The sequence below is a fragment of the Suillus subalutaceus genome, assembly GCF_016647625.1.
Source record: "Suillus subalutaceus strain FC151 chromosome Unknown DFJ58scaffold_13, whole genome shotgun sequence".
NCBI lineage: Eukaryota > Fungi > Basidiomycota > Agaricomycetes > Boletales > Suillaceae > Suillus > Suillus subalutaceus.
Window position 1 is genome coordinate 435,059 of NW_024540262.1, and position 21,580 is coordinate 456,638.

A 21,580-nucleotide genomic window follows, 5' to 3' on the forward strand; every position below is an offset into this window, starting at 1 on the left:
TACACCCATTCGTACCCTGTTTTGATTGGGCCGAGGATCGTCTCTCCGTTCTCTACGTTCCACTCCCTTGCAGTCCCATCGTGAGATCCGCTCAAGATTCGTTGGCCATCTTGACTCCAGCACACAGAAATCACTCCGTCTGTATGCCTCATCCATTTCGCAATGACTTGGCCTGTGTCGATGTCCCATAACCTCATACCACCATCTTCACTCCCACTAACCACTTTCTTCCCGTCCGGAGACAACGCTATAGTCCATACTTGACTTTTGCCGTCCCTCCACTCGTCTCCTATCTGTTTCCCGCTCTTCAAGTTCCATACCCGCAGCGAGCCGTCCTTTGAACAAGTCATCATCCGCTGTCCGCCTGGTATATGTATAGCGCCAAAGATCATTTCGGTGTGTCCCTCAAATTTCTGGCGTGGCGTTATCTTTGATGTCTCCCGTGGCACACTGGCAACGCTAGGTGAAGTCATAATCAACTATCGCATGCAGCTCGTTTCAGCTTCCATATACAAAGTCCACAATGATCACTTACGACGATTATCAGGTCTTGACACCGAGACACAACGAGTGTTTAGGTCAAGATTGCACTGGAAGTTTGAGCTCTGAGTACGTTTACATCTGTTAGTATCCTCGTGTTCACTTCACAGCTTACTAGCATAGGCTGTGCAGCTGAAGCGCCCAAGCGTCATTTCGATCACGAGTCGGATTCCATGAGTCATGATCTTCAGTCTACAGCGGAGTTACTGCACGCCCTCCATATGCTCTGTTACGACCTTGCCCAACACAACTTCACTCTGCTATCGTTGTCAACAACGTCTTAAACCACTTCTCCCCACCCCCCGAAGGTGCCCATCATCTCACCGACGCTCGATCCTTATCTGCGCAAGACACATTTCTGTATATCAGTACACGGGAAACCACCAGAACTTTCCCAAATCTCACTGATACAACTCTCTGTTTCGTCATTCTTTACAAACCTCGGCACAGAGTCACCACGCGCGAATCTGGCGTCATAACTTCGTCGCCGGATTACAATCACCCCTGCGGAGCAGCAGAGCAGCTAAGGAGATGTTTGCCCTTAAAAGGCGCTGTAGCTTCTAAACTATCCACATCATTGAAGGCTGATGTCCTGATGCCTGGAAATAACGATACCATCAGTCGGAGGATGCAGTCCCCGGGAGCTGGCTTTTAGTCCGATTGCAACAAGGGCGGGTCCTTGGTGTTATGGAACGTCCAACATTTTTCTCATTATTGTTAACAAGCATAGTGGTCTAGTCGTCACTCATTCCTCTGAAATATGTGCATTTGAAATACATTATCAACGTCGACAAAGAATACGTTGTAAACACTTATGGTCCCCGTCTTATCGTCATCCGTTCCTCCGATGTCATAAACCTGGTGCCAAGGTCGATGACCTCAAAGGTGGCATCGCCGGTGGTTATATCCTTACTGGCGTCCTACAGCTAGGGCAGGAAGTTGAGATCTATCCGCGAATTGTGGACACTCAAGGCTGGAACCGCTGCAAGCCCATTTTCAGCAAGGTCGTCTCTCTGCACGCCGAGAACAATCACTTGCAGTTTGCAGTTCCAGGAGGGTTGATTGGTGTTGGGACCAAGATTGATCCTACGCTATGCAGAGCGGATCGTCTGGTCGGTCAAGTGTTGGGTGCGGGCGGGAAGCTCCCGAAGGTCTACACCAGCAAGCATCCTCATTTTCTTCATGCTAGCGGGTTCTAATGAGAATTCAGAGCTTGAAATCAGTATGTTCCTCCTGCCCGTTTGCTGGGCGTTCATACAGGACAAGGAACAGACAAAAGTCTCGAAATTCGCCAAGAACGATATCCTCCTTATCAACATTGGTTCAACATCGACTGGTGGACGAGTGTTGAGCATGAAAGGGGATCTTATTACGAACATTCAATTGACTTCACTCGCATGTACTGAGGTTGGGAAGAAAGGTCGCACTTTCGAGACGCATCGAGAACCATTGACGGCTTGTAGGCAAGTGTTTCTGTCCATGCAGTCGACTCATTCACTGACTGACTTCCCATCAGGTTGGGGAAGTGTACAGCGTGGAACGGTACTGGAGTTGGACTGATTCGCTGCCCACAATCTTGCACTTGATGTGACCGGAGCTAGTCTACATCTGTATCATTTCTACAGCACTTACATTATATTTTTCATTTCACTAGTACACATGTTTATTGGGACAATTCGCGATTGTCACTTTTCCTAATGAGTGAAGCTGGCAATGGCAAGTATCAGAAACAATCATAGTAAGTAAGGTGTGGAATAAACGTCTCCAATGCAAAGATCTGTGCGAAGAACAAGAAACCGGATGGGATATATTAAAGATGATCATGGGTATACTCGGGAGAGGCACAACAAAAAAACAGCCAGAAACGAGTCCAGCGTCCAACGTCTTTCATTGTTGCGTTAGGATTGGTGTGCAAAGTTGTGTTAGCGACGGGAAGTGCGGTGGAGGACGTGGAGACGGCAGCCTGTGTTTGCGAAGATGTTTGGGCCGCCGCACCAGTAGATTGTTGCGTGGTGTTGCTATTGGGATGGCGTGAGGTACATGCAGCAGGTTTCTTGGATTTCAGTGGAATTATCATCATCCGTTTTTCTCGTGCTGACGCGTTCCTCTAGGTGATATGAGGTGGAGTTCGAATATTCGAGAAGAATGAAATGACATACACGTTTGCCCTTGGCATACGGAACGTCGACGACCGCTGAGCCACGCTCATGCAGCTCGATCTCTGCACTACTGAGTCTGGCAGAGAAAAGATTTCGAACCCAGTGAAAAATGCGGGACCGTGATGGCGTATTGTGGGGATCGAGTCGCGCAGAAGACTGAGAACATCGAGGTCAGGAAAACCAGCACTATGTAGATGAAGCATGAGCGACGTACGCGAGCACGATGTGGTGTGTCATCAAAGAACCCTTGGGGTATGCGATTGGAGACCTTGATTGGCTGACGGACCGGATGTTGTGTAGCATCAGCCTATAATGCACATGTTTAAATGCAATGAGATTTGTGATGAAAGCGTCACATACAGCAAGTAGGGACTTGTCGCGCTGGTCCAATAGAAGTTCGTCGAGGCCAGCTCCTTTTACTATCGCAGAAACATCCCAAGTGTACGCATTTTTGTCGTCGCAGCCAGTGGCTAGTAGCGTTCCATCTGCCGAAAATGACACACAAAACACCATGGTTGTATGTTCGAGGGGCAAACTGATGGGCTGGTTGTTGTCGAGGTTCCATAATCGTGCTGTGTCGTTCCACGACGCGCTTGCAAGGATGCGGCCATTTGGATATACTGCAATTGCAATGGATCGGACAGAAGTAGCGTGCCCTTCCAGCACTGCTAGCTGCTTCCAGGTTGTACTACTCCATGTCCTAATTGAGTCATCAAATGACCCGGAGATAAGCGTTTTTCCATTTGGGGTCCAAGCCAAGCACAACACCGAATCTGTATGTCCTTTGAGAGTAGTGACAAGCTCGCCGGTCTTCGTGTCCCAGATTTTGACCAAGTACTTGTTATCTCCAGTGTTATTCCCAGGTTGTTCGGATCCACCAGTTGCAAAAGTGGTCGTGTCTGGCGAGTAGACGACTGCGTTTACCCATTCATGCCCTGTCTTGATTGGTGCGAGGATTGTCTCCCCGCTCTTCACGTCCCATTGTCTTGTAGTTCCATCGTAAGATCCGCTCAAGACTCGCTGACCATCTCGACTCCAGTAGACAGTCCTCACATGTCATCATCCGTTGTCCGCCTGGCAGATGCTATGGCACCTAGGACCACATCGGTGTGTCCTTCAAATTTCTGGCAGGGTGTGATCGCTAATTCCTTTTGTATTTCTACAATGGGTGAAGACATAATCAACTATTGGGTGCAGTTCCGTCTTAGCTTCCATCCAACAAAGTCCAAAATCATCACTTACAACGATACGTTCTTCAATTGCTCCCGACGTATTGGCACTAAGAGGCAAATGGCGTTTAGGTCAAAAGTGCACTGGAAGTTTGAGCTGGTACGTTTTACACATGTTATCCTCGTGTTCGCTTCACAGCTTCTAGCATAGGCTGTGCAACTGAAGCGCCCAAGCCTCGTTTATGATCACGAGTCGCATTCCATCAGTCACAATCTTCATTCTACAATAAAATCACCGCACATCCTCCATATGCCCTGTTACGACCATCCCCAACACAACTTCATTCTGATATCTTTGTCAACGTCTTAAGCTGTCTCTAACTACTCCCCGAAGGTGCCCATCATCTCACCAACGCTCGATACTTATCTGCGTGAGACACGTATTTCTGTATATCGGTACATGGGAAACCACCACCCAAAATCGCTGATATCATTCACCATTTCATCTTTCTTCACAAACCTTGCTACAAAGTCACCATGCACGAATCTGGTATTATAGCTTTGTCGCCGGACTACGATCACCCCTCCAGAGCAGCGAGGCAGCTAAGGAGATGTTCACGCTCAGGAGACGCTGTAGCTGCTAAACGGTCCACATTGCTGGAGGTTGATGTCTAGAGGCCTGGAGACAATGATACCCTCAATCAGAGGATGCGGTAACTGGGAGCTGGTCTTTGGTCATATTACAACAAGGATGGGTCTTTGGTGGTATGGAACGTCCAATATTTTGCTCATTATTGTTACAGGCGAGGTGGTCCAGTCGTCACCCGTCCTTCCGACATCTGCGCATCTGAAATATAACATCGACACTGTCAAGGATTACATTGTAAACACTTCCGATCCCCATCTTATCTCATCTGTTCTTTTGATGTCAACAAACGGTGCCGAGGTCGATGGCCTCAAAGGTGGCATCAGTGGTTCTATCCTCAGATTCTTCACTGGCGTCCTGCGACTAGAACAGGAAGTTTAGATCCATCCACGAATTGCGACGAAAGACACTCAAGGCTGGAACCGCTGCAAGCCCATTTCAGAAAGATTGTTTCTGCACGCTGAGAGAAATCACTCGCAGTTTGCAATTCCGGGAGGGCTGATTGGTGTTGGGACCAAAATTGATCCTACGCTATGCGGAGCGGATCATTTTGTTGGTCCAGATCGGTCAGCAATGAGCATGCTAAATTACTTCTTTCTGTCTTGAACATGATGGACCCCGCATCTTTATCGTCGATATTGAGAGTCACACTCCGTATCGATTAGAATCGACTTTCCCGTCTCTGTTTTCTGCTTTTGGTCGTATATACTTCAATGACTCCTGATGCTCCAATAAACTCACTCAAAAATGGAGTCAATTTATTATACATTGCTAGCATTTCTACATAATAACGAGGTTTACATAGATAAGGATTAGGTTTACTGAGGGCCAGGAACGACGAGGTTGGGACGTTGGCGCTGCGCGCTGTAAGGTTAGCTAGAACGAGTTGGGTATGAGTCCCGTTTAGGACAAGTTTATCGAGAGTGGCATGAGTAGCTTCCAAACAGTGACGTCGATGTCATTTTCTAAAAGCCTCATCCCTGCAGGAACTTAGAAGTGTCACTTAGATTGACTGCGGTATTACAAAGTCAACCGAACTCACATTACCTCGAACTCACTTCACTTCGACAGCCACAACACACTACTAGTAAGTAAGGAGGAGTAGAATTGTGTCCCTCTCAATGTAGTTCCTACGGTCACAAGATGATCTAGCAGACTAGCACTCATCGATTCACTGATCACGGTGGCCAACGAATCGGGTTCTGTTATGACTCAAGAAAGCGACCGTAGCGGGCTCTGCCGCGAGCGGCCCTGCGCGTTGTGACGCCGCACACATGATATATCAGCCAGTAGCAATTCAGGGCAATACGCGGAGGATTAATCACCATATGGTTTTACTACACACCCAGCAAATAATCAAGGTACGAGCTCAGGTTGCATGATACCCGATCTTCCATATTTTAAACCAATTCTCGTGCTTTGTTAACAGTACCTTCGAGGTTTGTCGTTGGTCTCCCTTCTCCATGCTAGTCTGCTCAAATTCTTAGTAAAGTTGCACCTGCTGCTGTTTGGGTGAGTTAAGTGTATACTCTCCTCGCAATCGAGACGAAATCTTATTCCCATCACAAGGCACTCGATTATTGTTTGACCCTTGAACATGAAGTCCGTCTGTTCAGCAGCACGGGTCGTTGGAACATTGCGACTGTTATGTTCATCGTAGCTAGATATGTTCCGATAGCATGGATTGTCAGCGAGATATACGGTGAGCAATAAATTTTTTCTCAGGCAATATGTTCTTAGTAGTCTGCCAGTCACTCTTGGGCCACAATCACTGCAAATGGTATTAACTCTTTCTTGACCATGCTTAAAACATGTTAATGCCAGGCAACACAGTGCTTGACTACATACCGGACTGCTGGAGGTAGGTCACCTTACGATTACTAGTCCCACATCACCTAATACTTCCCAGCATCCCTTCTTCTCATCATGTTGGCCACTGAAGGCAAGCTTTTTGCATTTATAACGAAAGCTCTAAGATTTATGTGATTCAGGCCTGCTTCTCATGCGAACACTTGCCTTATGGCACAACAATAGGAAGATAAAGCGGTTTTTATTGGCAAGCTACTTGGTAATGTTTCGCCACTTTTGTTGTCCTGAGGTAGTGATTCAATGGGGCTTGAAGGTTACTGCCATCTCCACAGTCACTTGCGGTGCGATGACGGCTCCTCTGCTCGAAAGTGCATGTGTGCCCACATCAAGTCAAAACGATCTAGACACCGTCACGAGACTGGAACGCCTAGTAATGGGAGGGTTTATCAGCACAGCGTTGTTTGAGCTCAGTGAGTAGATTCTGCCTTCCTTTGAATCTCCTGCTGAAATATGTGCAGCGGTGGCCACTATTACAGCGTATCATTCAATGCAATTATGCTCTGACGAGATGAACACCCTCTATAAACTGACATCGACCTTATCGAAGGGGAATTTGATGTATACGCTGTCGCTTTTTGGTATGTCATTGGTATGTTATGAATCCCTTTCCATGTCATCTGACTGCGCTCAAAGCAATCTCTATTGCAAACATTATTTCTTTTTCGTTGCCGGTACGTGGTTTCTATGCACTCTACCATGACTAGGTATGGACTATTTATAGGTGCAGGTCTCAGGCGGGCAGGATGGCATCATCGACGTGTAAGTTGATGCCTCTCATATCCGAGTTAATTGCCCAACTGTCAGAATCAGGTTTCAAGGTGTCCTTCATGGTGTTATAGCTTCACGTATTCTTTTTGATCTGCGCGATGCGGACCAGAGTAAAAATGATAGCTTTTGCCTTTCTGATTTGCAGTTTGTACCGCACACAATACCCACGGCTACCCAAAGCAATGTATGAATCACACATGCGCATCGTGCACGTCTGATTGTCGGATTTGGGCAGGCTTAAAACCTTTCGGCAACGCAGGAGGAGTAGTGCCCCTGGTGGCATTACGCCCAGCGTCATCATGCGTAAACGTCTTGGAGGGGGGAACTGATAGGCTGGTTGTTGTCGAGGTTCCATAATCGCGATGTGTTATCGTTTGATGCGCTTGCGAGGATGCGGCCATTTGGAGATATTGCAATGGCCCAGACACCCCAAGTGTGCCCTTCCAGCACTGCTAGCTGTTTCCAAGTTGTTGTATCCCATATCCTGATCGAGTCATCGACTGACCCGGAGATAAGCCTTTCTCCATCTGGGATCCAAGCCAGGCACAACACCGCATCTATGTGTCCTTTAAGAGTAGCGACAAGCTCGCCGGTCTTCGCATCCCAGATCTTGACCGGGGACTTGTTATCTCTAGTGTTATTCCTATAGGGCTGTTCGGATCCACTAGCTGCAAACATGGTCGTGTCTGGCGAGTAGACGACCGCGTACACCCTTTCGTGTCCTGTCTTGATTGGTGCGAAGACTGTCTCTCCGTTCTCTACATCCCATTGTCTTGCAGTCCCATCGATAGATCCGCTCAAGACTCGCTGACCATCTCGACTCCAGCAGATAGACCTCACTCCCATTGTATGCCCCAACCATTTCGTGATGACCTTGCCTGTGTCCATGTCCCACAACCTCACTCCACCATCCTCACCTCCGCTAACCACTTTCTTCCCGTCCGGAGACAACACTATGGTCCACACTTCACTTTCTCCGTCCTTCCACTCGTCTCCTATCTGTTTCCTGCTCTTCAAGTTCCATACCCGCAGCGAACTGTCCTTGGAACAAGTCATCATGCGTTGTCCGTCTGGCAGATATATGGCGCCAAAGACAAAATCAGTGTGTCCCTTCAATTTCTGGCGAGGCATCATCGCTGATACCTCCTGCTTTCCAACGGTAGGTAAAGACATAATCAACTATTGGACGCAGTTCCGTCTCAGCTTCCATCCAACAAAGTCCAAAATCATCACTTACAACAATGTGGTCCTCGGCTGCTACCGACGAATTGGCACCAAGACACAAAAGGCGTTTAGGTCAAAAGTGCACTGGAAGTTTGAGCTGGTACGTTTTACATAAGTTATCCTCGTGTTTTACAGTTTCTAGCATAGGCTGTGCAACTGAAGCGCCCAAGCCTCGTTTCTGTTCACAAGTCGCATTCCACGAGTCACGATCTACAGCGGAGTTGCCGCACACTCACCACATGCCCTGCTACGACCTTGTCTAACACAACTTCACTCTGCTATCTTCGTCAACAACGTCTTAAACTGCTTCTCCACCCAACTGCTCCCCGAAGGTGCCCATCGTCTCTCTGACGCTCGATGCTTATCTGCATAAGACACATACATCTGTGTATCTGGAAACCACCAGAACTTTCCTAAATCTCACTGATACAACTCACCGTTTTATCTTTCTTCACAAATATCGGCACGAAGTCATCACACGCGAATATGGCGTTATAGCTTTGTTGCCGGATTACAATCACCCCCGCAGAGCAGCTAAGGAGATGTTCACCCTCAGAAGACCGTAGCTTCTGAGAAAGTTGATATATAGAGGCCTGGAGACAATGACACCCCCAGTTGGAGGATATGATACCCGGAAGCTGCCAAAGTTGGTCTTTAGTTAGATTGCAACAAGGGTGGGTCCTTGGCGGTACGGAACGTCCAATGTTTTACTCATTATTGTTAACAGCCATGGTGGCCCAGTTGTCACTCATCCTTCCGATATCTGCGCATCTGAATACACCATCGACATCGTCAAGGAATACATTGTAAACACTTACGATCCCCGTTTTATCGTCATCCGTTCCTCCGATGTTAACAAACCTGGTGCCGAGAGTCCAAATCCATTACTTACGACGATGTGTTTCTTAGCAGGTCACGACGTCTTGACACGAAGACACGATGAGCGTATAGGTCAAGATTGCACTGGCAATTTGAGCTGGTGCGTTTTACATCCCTTATCATCCTCGTTCACTTCTCAGCTTACGACACTTGCTGTACAGCTGAAGCGCTAAACCTCATTGCTGATCACGGGTTGCATTCTATCCATCGGATTTAGTCCCAATCGTCATTTTACGATGAACGGACTGCACATCATCCATGTGTCTTCACTCCGCTGTCCTGACTCCCGTTGTTACTGCCATCCTCAATGATATCATACTTGAAATTGTGCCAACTATTCCCATTAACATGTACCCAACAGAGTATAGATCCGCCTCGCCCTAGCAGACTATTCCTTGAGCGTGCCTGTCCCGCCAATGCCCGATACTCAGTCAAACGGTACGCAATATGTGCCCCACTACACGGGAAACCTTCCAAAAACCCCAATCACAGATATTGCTCACCACTCCATATGTTTTCACAAATCTTAAAGTGACCACGCGTGAATTTGGCGTCGTGGCTTTCAAATAGTCCGAATCGCTGGGGGGCTGGTGTCTTGCAGATGGACCTGCCATTAATGGAGACAACTGCGCCCTCAGTCGGAGGATACGGCTACTGGAGGTGGCATTTTGAATCACAGCTCGTCTGCACCCGCGCCTCGCCATGTAGATGCTGCCGATGAGTTGTGTCAGTAGTGTGACTCAGAAATGCACTTTTCATCTGACTTTATTGGCGCTTCAGCTAACATTGGTTCGTGCATTGCGATACCAATCATGATTGAATCATCCCCAACTCCCGGATCCCTAGGGTGGCGTATACATTATCATACAGTGGTGGGAGGCGGGAATACATGGCTCTAACATTGCAGTATTCTCGTGAGACCCAAAAGTGTATTCCTTGTTATCGACCATATTGAGAATCTACCCATGCGCGAGTGTCCAAAGAGTGTATAGGAAAAGATAGATTTTCTGATTACCTTTTAGTTATAAAAATACTGTTCATGACAGGTTTCGAAACTGTGTACATGTAGTCGTATTTAAACAGATTTCTACTCTGTTGCGGTAACCACTTGGTTGAGACCAGGCCGCGAGGATCTTTCCATAAGCGGAATGGAAATATTGTGCCCACAGAAAAAAGCTCTGGTCGGCAGGTTTAGATTCAGAACCTGCGCCCACTGTACATGTCCAAGAGGAACAGATTTTTAAGCTGTTGTAGTGACCTCTTGGCTACTATGACTACTAGTTAAGACTGACCTCGGATGGTCCATTCATACTAGTGAATGTCCAATGGCCTACCTGATGAAAATACCGTCATATCTACGATCTCTCACCAGCGTGGAAGTCATCACACACTGTCAGGCTATGTTATAAGTACTTGGGCTGTCGTCACGGAGGCTACATCATCACTTTGAACACTCTCTGCGGCCGCCATGGGCAATCATCTGTCTGTACTGGGTCAAGCATTCCCGTCCAAGTCGAATTTTCACATCAACGACATCCCCGACCTGACGGGGAAGGTCATGATCGTTACTGGAGCTAATACTGGGATTGGTAAAGAGACAGCGAAGGTAAGTTGCGAGGGATGGACACTAGATACTTCATGCTGCTGACCATAGAATGAAAGGCCTTGTTGACCCACAATGCCAAGGTATATGTAGCTGCCAGAAGCCAAGAGAAGGCGGAGGTAGCCATCAAGGATCTGAAAGACAGCACTGGGAAAGAGGCCCTCTTTCTAAAACTTGACCTCGCAGACTTGAAGTCTGTGAAAGCTTCTGCGGAAGAATATCTCAGGTTCGTCTCTCCTGTCGACTCGCAACGCCACAGGGGCTTCTTTTGACGCTATTATTAACAGCAAAGAGACTACGTTGGACGTCCTGTTCAATAGCGCGTGAGTGTACTGAATGCCGTGGTTTGTATATGCTCATTTTAGTGCATAAGGGGAGTCATGTTCCCTCCAAAAGACTGGTTAACTACGGACGGATATGATCTTCAATTTGGAACAAATGTCCTTGGTATGACGATCACATTTCTGCTGAAAGACTCTAATTTGTCTGCAGGGCACTTCTACTTCACTAAGCTGCTATTACCCACCCTCATCGCTACCGCAAAATCTGCGCCTGATGGCAAAGCTCGCGTTATTACAACTTCGTCCTCGGCACATGTCCTGAACGGTCTCAACTTTTCCGCGTTCAAAGATAGTCCTTCCCGCAAGAAGATGTCTACAACTGACCTTTATGGGCAGAGCAAAACCGCGAGTTGACTATGTTATTTTGCGTTAGCTTCTACTGACTCACCAACAGGGCAATATTGTACAAGCATTCGAACTCGCAAGGCGCTACAGTTCAGAGGGCATCGTTTCCATATCTCTGAACCCAGGTAACATCCAAACAGACCTGGCACGCCACATGCCGCCCTTTCTGCGTAGTATTTTGGTTCGTCAATGTCCTACATGCGGCTGCTAGCTGAATGCTGATGAGTATCATGCAGAACTTGTTCCTCTATGACGTTGAACATGGAGCACTAACCCAACTCTATGCTGGAACTGTTCCGGAAGCTGTAGAGTTGAATGGCAAGGTAAATTATCTACCGAATGATGTTCGCAAAGAGATACTGACACCCCTCGGTCTCTGCAGTATCTCGTTCCTTGGGCTAGGGTTGGTCCAACTCGCCAGGATGCTCGGGACCCCAAGGTAGGCGAGGCTCTGTGGGAATGGCTTGAAGAGCAGGTCAAGGATATTTGATTTTTTTTCGTTGATGCCAGGAAGTATCATACATGGAAACCTTTCTGTTGTCTTTTTTATTGCGGATATTTATGGATCTGCAGGTGCGAATAGTAGATACCCATAGTTGCATTTCCCGTAGCCAGACCTTGAAGAAGGAAGACGGTCGTTCATTGTTTTTAAGTTAGTTACTTGTGTGGAATAATCACGTTTAAAACTTGGAGGGATTGGTCAGGAAAAGGTAACCGGAGCAACGCCGAAACAGTGCGAGACTTTTCATTTGTTATATCTGATGGACGTGAAGTACAGTAGAAATGCTACCCCATGTTAAAATTTTGTAAAGCTGAGCGACAGGGATGTACTTTGGCTTACGACGGTACTTTTCCTTAGTCTGCGCGACAGTTAGATCTGAGGCTATCTGAGGCGCATCCAAAAGCTGTCAGAGACATCTGGAGGAGCGTCCGTCACTTACACAGCAGCGGCCTGTGGATGACCTATGGGCTGTTGCACTTGGCGCGTACATGCATCCCTTGAATCACAGCATCCTCAATCATCATCAACGTCAAGGTCGCCTTCGACGCCTGCTCCCTCTCCCATATCATCAAACTCCATCGCGTTTGCATCATATTCCCAAGTCTCTTGCTCTGCTTCTTCGTAGACCTCCACTGCATCTTCACCAAGCGTCCCTTTGTCTTCGGGTACAGCCATAGTCGCATTTGGATGTCCAGGAGCGCTTTCGTGTAATGACTTGGATACTGCAACAAGAAGGTCATTCATTCGGTCCCCTAATCGATCTTCGAGTTCCTCGACGATCTGAATGGCGGCATTCAGTCCATTTTGGTATGATGCATACGCAGACCCGCACGTACAACATATAGCTCGACCGGCTCAGCTGGAGCCAGATTGACTATCTGAAGCTTTTCTGATTTGGACAATCCGAACGACTGTAGACCACGCACGAGCTGCGTGACGCCCGCGTCTGATTGGTGGAGGGTTGGCTGGTAATCCGCAGATAGATATTGAATAGCTTCCAGCTCGACTGTGCGAAGGTTCTCGCTTATCTCTTCAGTCTGAGTGTCATGCGAGTTCTTTCCCGTAGCCTCTCCTTCCTTTTTGACGCGGATGGCAGTTTTTGTGCGGGCGATGTGCTCTGCATCTAGCTCGCGAAGGAGGTTCAAGACCTCAAAGTTCGATAAGAGTGCCGATCGGGCATTTACAACCTGTTTGAATACATATTGATTGTATAACAGCCCGCAAAGCATAGAAGACCATCACGATACCTCCATAGACACGTTCGCAGGTTCCGACCCAGGAACAGAAAAATTGTAACAATTGACCTTCGCGAACGTAAGGTTAAGGTTATGTAATTGTGGGGCCGGTAAAACCTTGTTACCCTAGGCTTACATGTACATACAGCAACGTTGCTCCAACGATGCTCAGCGAGTCAGCTGCATCATCAAATCCGCAGTTTTGACCAACTGTTTTAGATTTCCGTCCGCACTTCTCGAGGCTTCAACGCCTGCATCATTCTAAGTTATTTGGACCACGCTGCAAAACAGCCGACAGTCCTGCCTCTCATGTCCGAAAGATGATTGCCGTAGCAGGCACCGCAGGCTATTGTAAGCTGTAGTATTTTTGAATCCACACCCAGCAGAGAAGAACCGCATGATTCTGCGTGCCGGTATGTTGGAAGTGGCGGCGCACTTGCGGTGCTATTTATTATGAACTCCCGTAAATGGGCCCACAAAATTTGCCCTCTTTCCTTGGTGTATCATGGTATCTACTCATTCCATAATGGCGACGGCGCTGGCCTGCTTAGCGTTCTCTGTCGCACCGGTGACTGCCACATCGTACTCTATGGTCACAGAGTACTATGGTTCTAGCTTCTTTGACGCGTGGACTTTCTATAATTATTGTTCGTGCTTCATTTCGAATTTGCCATGTCCCGAGCTCATTTTTTTTTCAGACGATAATTTAACGAACGGAGATGTGAAGTGAGTACAAAAGTGTCCTTTTTGCATTGCGATCTTAACATTTTCATGACAGTTATGTTTCGGCTCAGGACGCATCTGCATATCAATTGGCGTACGTAGATACCACAACGAACCATGCCATCATCAAAGTAGACAACACTTCCACTGTAAGTTGTTCTGCAAGATATCGATATCTCGTCTTCACTAACAGCTCCCATCAGGTGGTTTATAACAACAAACGCAACTCCGTCAGGATTACAAGCAACGACTCCTTCGAAGTGGGAAGCTTGTGGGTAGCTGATATGTATCATGTGCCTTATGGCGTGCGTACACTAATTTTATGCTAAGATGCTCACGCACTGAAGTTTGTCTCTGATTTAGTGCTCCGTGTGGCCGGCGTGGTGGAGGTGAGTCTCTCTCTCGAGCATCGCACTCTTTAGAGCTATTTCAGAGCCTGACGAATCATGATAGTCAAGCAGCTATCTGGCCGCAGGGTGGCGAGATCGATACATTTGAGGGCATCAATACCAATACCCAAAACCAGATGTCCTTGCACACGGAAACTGTTCGTGAACTGGCGCTGTTCTGAATTGCTTATTTTCCAGCACTAACTTATCATTTTTACAGGGGTGCACGGCCATTGGCCAAAATCAAACTTCAACTCTGGTTGCTAGCACAAATTGTTCGTATGCCGCGAACGAGGACCAAGGCTGTATTGTTACAGACCCATCGACTAATTCCTACGGTGCCGGTTTTGCGAGTAGTGGTGGAGGAGCTTTTGTGACCGAAATGGCTTCTACTGGTATAAAGTACAATGATTGCCTTTTGATCTCTGTTGGACTGCATCACTTAACTTTTTGTGTCATTCAGCATTTGGTTCTTCCAAGTGAGTTACTGTACGAATGATGGGCATTTGCCAAGTACTGAACCAGTTTTCAGAGGTCCGAAATACCTAGCTCGCTGTCGAATAACGAAAGCACGATTGATACCTCGACCTTTGGTATTCCTGTTGCCAACTACCCCTCTACGGGTTGCAACATTGCGGAAGTACTTCCAGGCCCAGAACTTGATTTTCGATATCACCCTCTGCGGAGGTACGTCAGTCATATATCGGCTCGATCGTTGAGCTAACATCTGGCTCGTGTTAATTCTTTCTAATGGATAGATTGGGGTAAGCAGACTTTGCGAGCAACGGGCGTTGCAGGATGCTAAGACAGTTTCACAGCCGATGGTGTTACATGGAACAGCACATGCTCAGGGGTTTGTTACAACAACTGGGTCATGGGCAATGGTTCCGACTACAATGATGCCTATTTCGAAGTCAGTTATGTGAGGGTTTTCAGCACGGAAGGTACCAACACTGTCGTATCTCCCACCACTACCGGGTCTGCCACTGCCGGTGCTTCTGGTTCATCCTCAACATCAGGCTCATCCACATCAAGTAGCTCGTCTATGGGCCTCCTGCATGGTGGTTTTGGGATGACTGCGACAGTGCTCGTTGTCATTGGACTTGTCAGCAGCGCCTTCTTTACACTTGCTTGAAGGGACTATGATGGTACTAAGATCATCTCTGACGTTGCTCGGCGATAAGTATGTATTGTCCATATATAGACTTCATTCACCTTATGCTCACGTCCGCAGAATCGTCATGTCCTGGCGGCTTTTAGGGATGAGGTACCCTCAGGACTTGTGTATATATATATAGTATATTGACTTTGTTGACATGATATGATTAATGGTAGATCCGGACTTTGGAAAGCGCACAGCTACAGTGACTGATAAGCTTAAAACTGTTAATTTCGGATGAGTATGTTTCTTGGGCCGGAGGCACTATCTAACGTGTGTAAGGACATCCGCGGATGCAATTCGTCTGACTCTCATGTGGCCAGGTCTGGCCGGTCTGACCATGAGATGCCCGGAACAAAAGGGAATGTGGCAAGGAACGTGCGATATCGAGGGTTGTATACAGCATGCAACAGCATTATAGCGGTAGAGTGTGGAGGTGGTGGTGTACAAAAAACAGCACGATGAGTCAACGAGTGCAGGTACCTTTACAACCGTTCTGTGAGGCAGCAAGACGAGAGCATGTATATGTTACGTGCGAAGGTAGACTGGTGACCAGCCCGTTTCTACGAGGCAAACCGTCGAATCTCGATAGTCTAGTGCGAAGGTGAGAGGGAAAAAGTCCAAATCATCGAGTAAGAGAATGTTCCAGAATGAAACTCCACGGCGAATACTTTGGGCCGCAGTCAGGATTATCATCATGACGAGTCACGACTGTGCGAGAATGAACTAAGAGCACGCCACACTGGCCCGCGGGCATGCTTGGAGAGTTTGATGAATTGTTCCTTCTCTTCAACAGTGATGATGTGGCAAACTCACATTAGTTCTTGCGTTGCGCCAGACGTCTGGCAATCAATTCAAAAAAATCGTTACACGTGTAGCATGATAAGCAAATCGCTAGGAAGGCGAAGAATCAGGGTACAGAATCTGAGGGTCATAATCGAGGAGAATCGAGCTGGGGCAGGCAGGGAATCCCGATACGTATTGAGACTCCGAGTCGATGCAGCCTGCGAACATCGGGAGACAGTTTGCTGCGATGTGAGAGGTATCTTATCTATTGGCGAAGACAACGTCCTTACAGTCATATCATGATGAAAAGGATTGGAAGGTCAGAGAACTCATGACCCCAGGCTGCGTCAGCGGCATGAGCGATAGATAACGGTACGACTCACGAATCATATTGATTTGATCGGGCTCTGTGCTTGATCAGATGAAAAGAGATGAGTAGGGCAACCCGGAGCCCTTCGACTGGCCATGGTTGAAAATGTCTTTGCGCACTTTGCGCGGCTGTGGAGTAAAACTACCAAATTAACAAATATTAAATGTAATACAATTCGAAGAAAAGTCGAGGAAATTTCCACGTTTGACGATTTCCCCTCGCGTTTCACCACGATCCGCCACGCTCACCTGGATGAACCATAGATACGGGCGATCCGTAAAATCTATTGCATTGGAGTTAGGCATACATCGCGTTCGACTCCTTGCAATTGGTTGACGTCGACGCATGCTACCAAAACTGACATGAAATGGTTTATAAATGCCCGGTCGGTTGCAATAAAACTTACTGTTTACTAGCATTTATTTCCGAATTGACCTGATTTTGTGCAGATATTCTGACGTTGCTTCTTACGCTTGCCCTCGAGTGCTATCGCCTCGGCCCTGGCTGAGCGCTGATTGATACTACCAGTGCAACTTGACGTTTGCATAAAGCAAGTTCAAATTGGGACACCAGACTATATAATATCGGCACACCGGTGTTTGTAATGCACATCTCACACCCCTGCCCGATACCATTATGACCAGTACAGGTGCATCCATTCATACGAATCCTGCTGCCTTGTTTGGCGTAGAGGGACAGGTCGCTGTGGTCACAGGTGGTGGCACCGGTACAGTCTTTTCTTGGCCTTGTGGCAAATTCTACTCATCATTGGCATGATATAATGCTTGCTAGGTATCGGACTCATGATTGCTACTGCACTAGAGAACAACGGTGCCACCGTGTACATCATTGGTCGGAGGCTTGAAGTCATAGAAAAGGCTGCCAAGGAGAACAACGTATGGAATATCGCTTTTATAGTCATGGTTTCTGACGCCCAAGCTCCCAGAAATTCGGAAAGCTCATCCCGTTACAGGGTGACATCACGTGTCGTCAGTCTCTCACAAAGCTCGTCGAGACCGTCAGAACACGCCATGGCTATATTGACCTCCTTGTCAATAATGCCGGCATCGCACGCAACTATTCTGCCCTCGCAATTACCATCCCCCCTAGACGGCCCTGCAGATGCCTCCCCATCCATCAAGGCGTTCCAGAGTGTCCTTTGGGATACCGGATCACCAGAAGGCTTTGCCGAGACGTTTGATACGAACGTCACTGCCATTTATTTCACTACCGTCGCCTTCCTCGAGTTGCTTCACCTTGGCAATCTAAGAAGGGGTGATTTGCCACCTGTCATGTCGCTGCGTCCACAGGTATTCAACAAGGAGCCCTGTGATGATGCTTCGAACGATCGAGGCTCCGCATCCTTCAGTCCCTCAGTGGCCTCTCATTCCTTGCCCCCAACATCGCCCTCACCTCTTGCGTCCCTTCCTGCAGGATTGTCCTCCACTGATTCTACCCAGGCCACTCATCTTCCGGAGAATTGCATTCCACAGCCGAGATCTCAGGTTATCACCATCTCCTCATCTGGTTCCTTTCGTATTGATGCGCGAGTCCTATCTATCTCTTACACGATGGCAAAGAGTGCTTGCACACATCTCGGAAGGCTTCTTGCTAACCTTCTGGCTGATTGGGGCATTCGTTCCAACGTACTATGCCCAGGCGTTTTTCCAAGCGGTAAGCGATTAATTCTCTAGACATTGATTGGCTCATTGGTATACTCTTGAGGCAGAAATGACATCAACTCAACACCTCACGCCTGCCCTTTTGGCTCAAGCTGTCCCTCTTGGGCGCGCAGGTGTCCTATCTGATATTTCAGGTCCTATTCTTTTCCTTGCTGGCCCTGCAGGAGCGTACGTTAACGGCGCAGTATGGCTGGTTGATGGGGGACGAGTTGGCTCTGTCGCCAGTTCCTACCACTGATTCGATTGGGTGCCTCGGCCTACAGATCATGCAACGGGTCGGCTCACATGTTTGTTTGCGCCCTCGGATGAGAAGTACTTCGCACTTACTATGAGCGGTCCACCGATTATCTTTGTTAATCTATCGTACAGCCATCGAAACAAACACCCGTATCCACGGCTTTCATGATTCCTCAAAAGTTTTTTTTTTCGTCTGCGCTGACCCGGAAGGGAGCTGTTTGATACTATTATTTCATCATCAATTTCATACTGATTTGGTTTGATATCGCGCCGTCAAATGCTCTCTAAAACGGCGAGACGCGTCGCCAATGTCGCTGATCGACTATGCAATTTTCGCTCAGCGCCTCAATGAATCTTGCACAGTGGTGATAGGTAGGTGACACTCATTCCTGACCATCCCTCCCGCACGAAACTTTATCCAGAGGTTCGGCAAACCATCACGTACCCAATCCAGACTCTAAATTTAGACCGACAATCACGAACCCTCTATGTATTACTTTCACCATTCACACCCACGAACTATGACCTCGGCTATGGATCATGGATCCGATGGGTGCGTGGATTCTCAAACTTGACACCGGGCTCTGTAACGATATATATAATTTGGTTACTCTATCCCCGGTCACGATACCATCGAAGTCGACAAGCGTCGACATCATCTCCATTGACCATTTCATGTGAAGTCACACGAGAGACTAAATAACGTTAGTAGACTCGGATATGTACAGATAAGTCCACTTGTCAAACCTATATGCGCCAAGACCTCTTTTGAACTAAGTAGGCCGCACAAAGAACGACGTAACACTGTGCAGGCCCATTAACATGGCTTAAAATACTCAGAACTTACCATGGAGCCAGTTTGTCGGACTCGCTGGTACGCATAAAGTACTATGAGCTGCTCGCTTCACTCTGCGTGGTCCCATGATGCATCTTTTTCTTGGCCATCATCAAGGGACACTCCGATGCATCATGCATAAAAGAAGCTCGTTCGCCACCTCAGTCAGAAGCTGGCCCTCTTCTTTGATAGTCAGTAAGCTACACCGCCGCACCTCCCCCGGACTTGCCTGAGCTCGCGTCCTATGCCGTCAGTCCATTCCAGTTCTCGTGTATCGGCGTTGACGTTGAATTCTCGTGTTGTGCCGGTATACAGCTGCCAATGTAGGGAAATTTCGGATGCAAACACCAATCACTGAATTGTGAGACTTTATCGGTCATTGTGTTCCACAATAGGAAGGGTCTCTGCTTGTACAGCCGAAATTGCTGCACAGTGTGCACAAGTGTGCTGAAGATCGAATGCAAGGCGATCTTTAAAATTACCAAACCTGCAACAACACCACACGATCTCCACATTCCCTCAGGTCAGCCCCGATCCAAGACTTAACTACGATGCCAGCGTTTAGCCGAATTGCAGACTGTCATCGGACCGTGCAGCAACTCAGAAGTTATCAGATTGAACTTACGCAGACTCATGCGTCACTCATCTTCAATGAAATTCCTTCAGATAAGTACCGGAACTTGCGTTCCTAGTAAATTAAGTGGCGATATGGAAAACATACTGCTTGGTGACAATGATTATGTAGCGATTTCCGTCACCACATACCATATCAATTCGCCAAGGTTCGGACACATGGGCATGGGTACCGAGAACGAACCAGCATTGATATCGGCGAACGTTCTGATGACACATGTAAAATCTTGACATTAACTAAGCAGCTCGATATTTATGTAGGAAATTATATGGCGAAACATCATTCGGCCAGTGAATGGCTGAAGGTGCCTCAGGCACATACTGTGATTGATGTGATCCCTCGGAACCCAGAATCCCTTGTAAGGTGTTCACTCACCTTAGGGGCTGCAGTGGGGGTGGGGGTGGGGAGATCATGTGCACAGCAGTCCCATGCCAAGTTTTAACGTGTAACATTTGTGGCCTCTACGGGGTGGCTGACACGTCGTCCGTTAATTTGTGGACTGATTCACGTATCTACGGAATGCGGAATGAGTTTAACTTGGTCCACCTGGCAAACTGGTCTCCGAGCCTGTGCGATCGCACTACAAACAAGATATGGTCACATATTACTAGATACGTACTTCCGTGATTGGAGCAGCGCTAAACCCATGTGAGTGATATTCTCCATTTGCAAGACTCAATGATACCGTGTCTTGCTACTGAAATTACTGAATGGGCACCGGGGGTCGCAGATCAGATTGATATGAATCCTATGCGGAGTACTTCAATATAAAATCATACCTGATAACTGTAGTAGGCAGTCGTTCAAGCTGATCGATTTACGTGCAGTACTCGCTATGGGCACCGATAATCACGCCTAGGTAATGCAATAGCTGCATGATCCAAGCGGAATTCTTCACCTGTTTAAGTCAGAAGAAAACGACAAAAAAAATCCCAGGCTGAAAAGACTGACCATGTCGTCAAAAAAGGATCTGGCAGTATATGGATGATATCAGGTAGACCCAACGCAAGGGCAAACAGGGGAAATTAAATTATCGATTTCTTTGCCAGTTCGACTGCAGGAAGACTGGGAAAATAGGCATAAATAGTACTCCAATGATGGATTTTTCGCATAGCGTGAAAACCGCGAGACTTGCTAGCCTGAGTATGCGATTTGAGACGCTCTCAGGCAAACTATTGGGCCACACGACATCATCTGTTGCTTGACCTTCAGAGCGACTGTCTTTGATTCCCAGTCGATGTCGAACGTTTCCCCTGAAATAGCGTTCTCTCTTTGCATTGAAATTATAAAACGGTATTCTTGAATATTGCTGTATCAAATATTATCAGTCATTAGTACTGATAGGATCAATGTACACGAACCACTAGTACTGTCAGTGGACAAATTACCCCGCCAGCAACGAGCACTGCAACATTAATCAAGGTAAGTCAGTAGGTGCGATCGGCAAGATTACTAGTGTCCGCTGTGATGTGATTGAACGGTTCG

General features: G+C 47.5%; 7 protein-coding genes across 7 annotated transcripts; 6 read left to right on the forward strand and 1 right to left on the reverse strand.

Moving 5' to 3' along the window:
- Nucleotides 1–661: 661 nt before the first annotated feature.
- DFJ58DRAFT_911376 (translation protein) lies at nucleotides 662–2,100 on the forward strand (the record flags this gene model as incomplete). The annotated part of the gene is made up of 4 exons (XM_041395228.1): nucleotides 662–1,194; nucleotides 1,271–1,691; nucleotides 1,801–1,999; nucleotides 2,057–2,100. Exons 1-4 carry the CDS (start codon nucleotides 1,136–1,138, stop codon nucleotides 2,098–2,100), a joined length of 723 nt encoding a protein of 240 aa, XP_041248504.1. The 5' UTR covers nucleotides 662–1,135.
- A 1,987-nt stretch (nucleotides 2,101–4,087) lies between these two features.
- Nucleotides 4,088–5,097, forward strand: DFJ58DRAFT_766880 (uncharacterized protein). The gene is made up of 2 exons (XM_041388829.1): nucleotides 4,088–4,295; nucleotides 4,397–5,097. The coding sequence occupies exon 2, from the start codon at nucleotides 4,536–4,538 to the stop codon at nucleotides 4,893–4,895; it is 360 nt and encodes a 119-aa protein (XP_041248505.1). The 5' UTR covers nucleotides 4,088–4,295; nucleotides 4,397–4,535; the 3' UTR covers nucleotides 4,896–5,097.
- Nucleotides 5,098–5,451: 354 nt separating this feature from the next.
- On the forward strand, nucleotides 5,452–7,506 carry DFJ58DRAFT_766893 (uncharacterized protein). The gene is made up of 14 exons (XM_041388830.1): nucleotides 5,452–5,875; nucleotides 5,944–5,953; nucleotides 6,007–6,026; nucleotides 6,084–6,216; nucleotides 6,266–6,294; nucleotides 6,348–6,375; nucleotides 6,424–6,456; nucleotides 6,506–6,582; nucleotides 6,637–6,793; nucleotides 6,842–6,961; nucleotides 7,017–7,054; nucleotides 7,105–7,142; nucleotides 7,194–7,335; nucleotides 7,387–7,506. Exons 1-14 carry the CDS (start codon nucleotides 5,789–5,791, stop codon nucleotides 7,390–7,392), a joined length of 918 nt encoding a protein of 305 aa, XP_041248506.1. The 5' UTR covers nucleotides 5,452–5,788; the 3' UTR covers nucleotides 7,393–7,506.
- Nucleotides 7,507–10,461: 2,955 nt separating this feature from the next.
- On the forward strand, nucleotides 10,462–12,229 carry DFJ58DRAFT_742610 (uncharacterized protein). Its single transcript, XM_041387210.1, has 8 exons — nucleotides 10,462–10,860; nucleotides 10,917–11,083; nucleotides 11,145–11,180; nucleotides 11,231–11,304; nucleotides 11,350–11,543; nucleotides 11,593–11,724; nucleotides 11,780–11,866; nucleotides 11,926–12,229. Exons 1-8 carry the CDS (start codon nucleotides 10,723–10,725, stop codon nucleotides 12,031–12,033), a joined length of 936 nt encoding a protein of 311 aa, XP_041248507.1. The 5' UTR covers nucleotides 10,462–10,722; the 3' UTR covers nucleotides 12,034–12,229.
- An 18-nt stretch (nucleotides 12,230–12,247) lies between these two features.
- DFJ58DRAFT_697912 (RNA polymerase Rpb4-domain-containing protein) lies at nucleotides 12,248–13,446 on the reverse strand. The gene is made up of 2 exons (XM_041383514.1): nucleotides 12,882–13,446; nucleotides 12,248–12,825 (listed from the first exon to the last, which is right to left on the reverse strand). Exons 1-2 carry the CDS (start codon nucleotides 13,272–13,274, stop codon nucleotides 12,559–12,561), a joined length of 660 nt encoding a protein of 219 aa, XP_041248508.1. The 5' UTR covers nucleotides 13,275–13,446; the 3' UTR covers nucleotides 12,248–12,558.
- Nucleotides 13,447–13,749: 303 nt separating this feature from the next.
- Nucleotides 13,750–15,747, forward strand: DFJ58DRAFT_742612 (glycoside hydrolase family 16 protein). The gene is made up of 12 exons (XM_041387211.1): nucleotides 13,750–13,927; nucleotides 13,979–14,006; nucleotides 14,059–14,152; nucleotides 14,207–14,308; nucleotides 14,367–14,392; nucleotides 14,457–14,550; nucleotides 14,613–14,787; nucleotides 14,856–14,871; nucleotides 14,925–15,079; nucleotides 15,151–15,156; nucleotides 15,211–15,575; nucleotides 15,627–15,747. The coding sequence occupies exons 1-11, from the start codon at nucleotides 13,786–13,788 to the stop codon at nucleotides 15,525–15,527; spliced, it is 1,155 nt and encodes a 384-aa protein (XP_041248509.1). The 5' UTR covers nucleotides 13,750–13,785; the 3' UTR covers nucleotides 15,528–15,575; nucleotides 15,627–15,747.
- Nucleotides 15,748–16,880: 1,133 nt separating this feature from the next.
- Nucleotides 16,881–18,851, forward strand: DFJ58DRAFT_766920 (NAD(P)-binding protein). Its single transcript, XM_041388831.1, has 5 exons — nucleotides 16,881–17,434; nucleotides 17,500–17,603; nucleotides 17,654–17,758; nucleotides 17,850–18,381; nucleotides 18,437–18,851. Exons 1-5 carry the CDS (start codon nucleotides 17,344–17,346, stop codon nucleotides 18,625–18,627), a joined length of 1,023 nt encoding a protein of 340 aa, XP_041248510.1. The 5' UTR covers nucleotides 16,881–17,343; the 3' UTR covers nucleotides 18,628–18,851.
- Nucleotides 18,852–21,580: the final 2,729 nt, after the last annotated feature.

Bases quoted from the DNA above. Each gene is read 5' to 3' on its own strand.
- DFJ58DRAFT_742612 (XM_041387211.1), top strand. From the start codon at position 13,786: ATGGTATCTACTCATTCCATAATGGCGACGGCGCTGGCCTGCTTAGCG. The intron at 13,928-13,978 runs GTTCGTGCTTCA...TTTTTTTTTCAG, and splicing joins GTGGACTTTCTATAATTATT to ACGATAATTTAACGAACGGA. The intron at 14,153-14,206 runs GTAAGTTGTTCT...AGCTCCCATCAG, and splicing joins AAGTAGACAACACTTCCACT to GTGGTTTATAACAACAAACG.
- DFJ58DRAFT_697912 (XM_041383514.1), bottom strand. From the start codon at position 13,274: ATGCTTTGCGGGCTGTTATACAATCAATATGTATTCAAACAGGTTGTA. The intron at 12,826-12,881 runs GTACGTGCGGGT...GCCGCCATTCAG, and splicing joins AGCCGGTCGAGCTATATGTT to ATCGTCGAGGAACTCGAAGA.
- DFJ58DRAFT_766920 (XM_041388831.1), top strand. From the start codon at position 17,344: ATGACCAGTACAGGTGCATCCATTCATACGAATCCTGCTGCCTTGTTT. The intron at 17,435-17,499 runs GTACAGTCTTTT...AATGCTTGCTAG, and splicing joins GGTCACAGGTGGTGGCACCG to GTATCGGACTCATGATTGCT. The intron at 17,759-17,849 runs GTCAATAATGCC...CCATCCATCAAG, and splicing joins ATGGCTATATTGACCTCCTT to GCGTTCCAGAGTGTCCTTTG.
- DFJ58DRAFT_766893 (XM_041388830.1), top strand. From the start codon at position 5,789: ATGATATATCAGCCAGTAGCAATTCAGGGCAATACGCGGAGGATTAAT. The intron at 6,295-6,347 runs GTATTAACTCTT...CAGGCAACACAG, and splicing joins GGCCACAATCACTGCAAATG to TGCTTGACTACATACCGGAC. The intron at 6,962-7,016 runs GTATGTCATTGG...CTGCGCTCAAAG, and splicing joins GTATACGCTGTCGCTTTTTG to CAATCTCTATTGCAAACATT.
- DFJ58DRAFT_742610 (XM_041387210.1), top strand. From the start codon at position 10,723: ATGGGCAATCATCTGTCTGTACTGGGTCAAGCATTCCCGTCCAAGTCG. The intron at 11,084-11,144 runs GTTCGTCTCTCC...TATTATTAACAG, and splicing joins TCTGCGGAAGAATATCTCAG to CAAAGAGACTACGTTGGACG. The intron at 11,305-11,349 runs GTATGACGATCA...ATTTGTCTGCAG, and splicing joins ATTTGGAACAAATGTCCTTG to GGCACTTCTACTTCACTAAG.
- DFJ58DRAFT_766880 (XM_041388829.1), top strand. From the start codon at position 4,536: ATGTCTAGAGGCCTGGAGACAATGATACCCTCAATCAGAGGATGCGGT.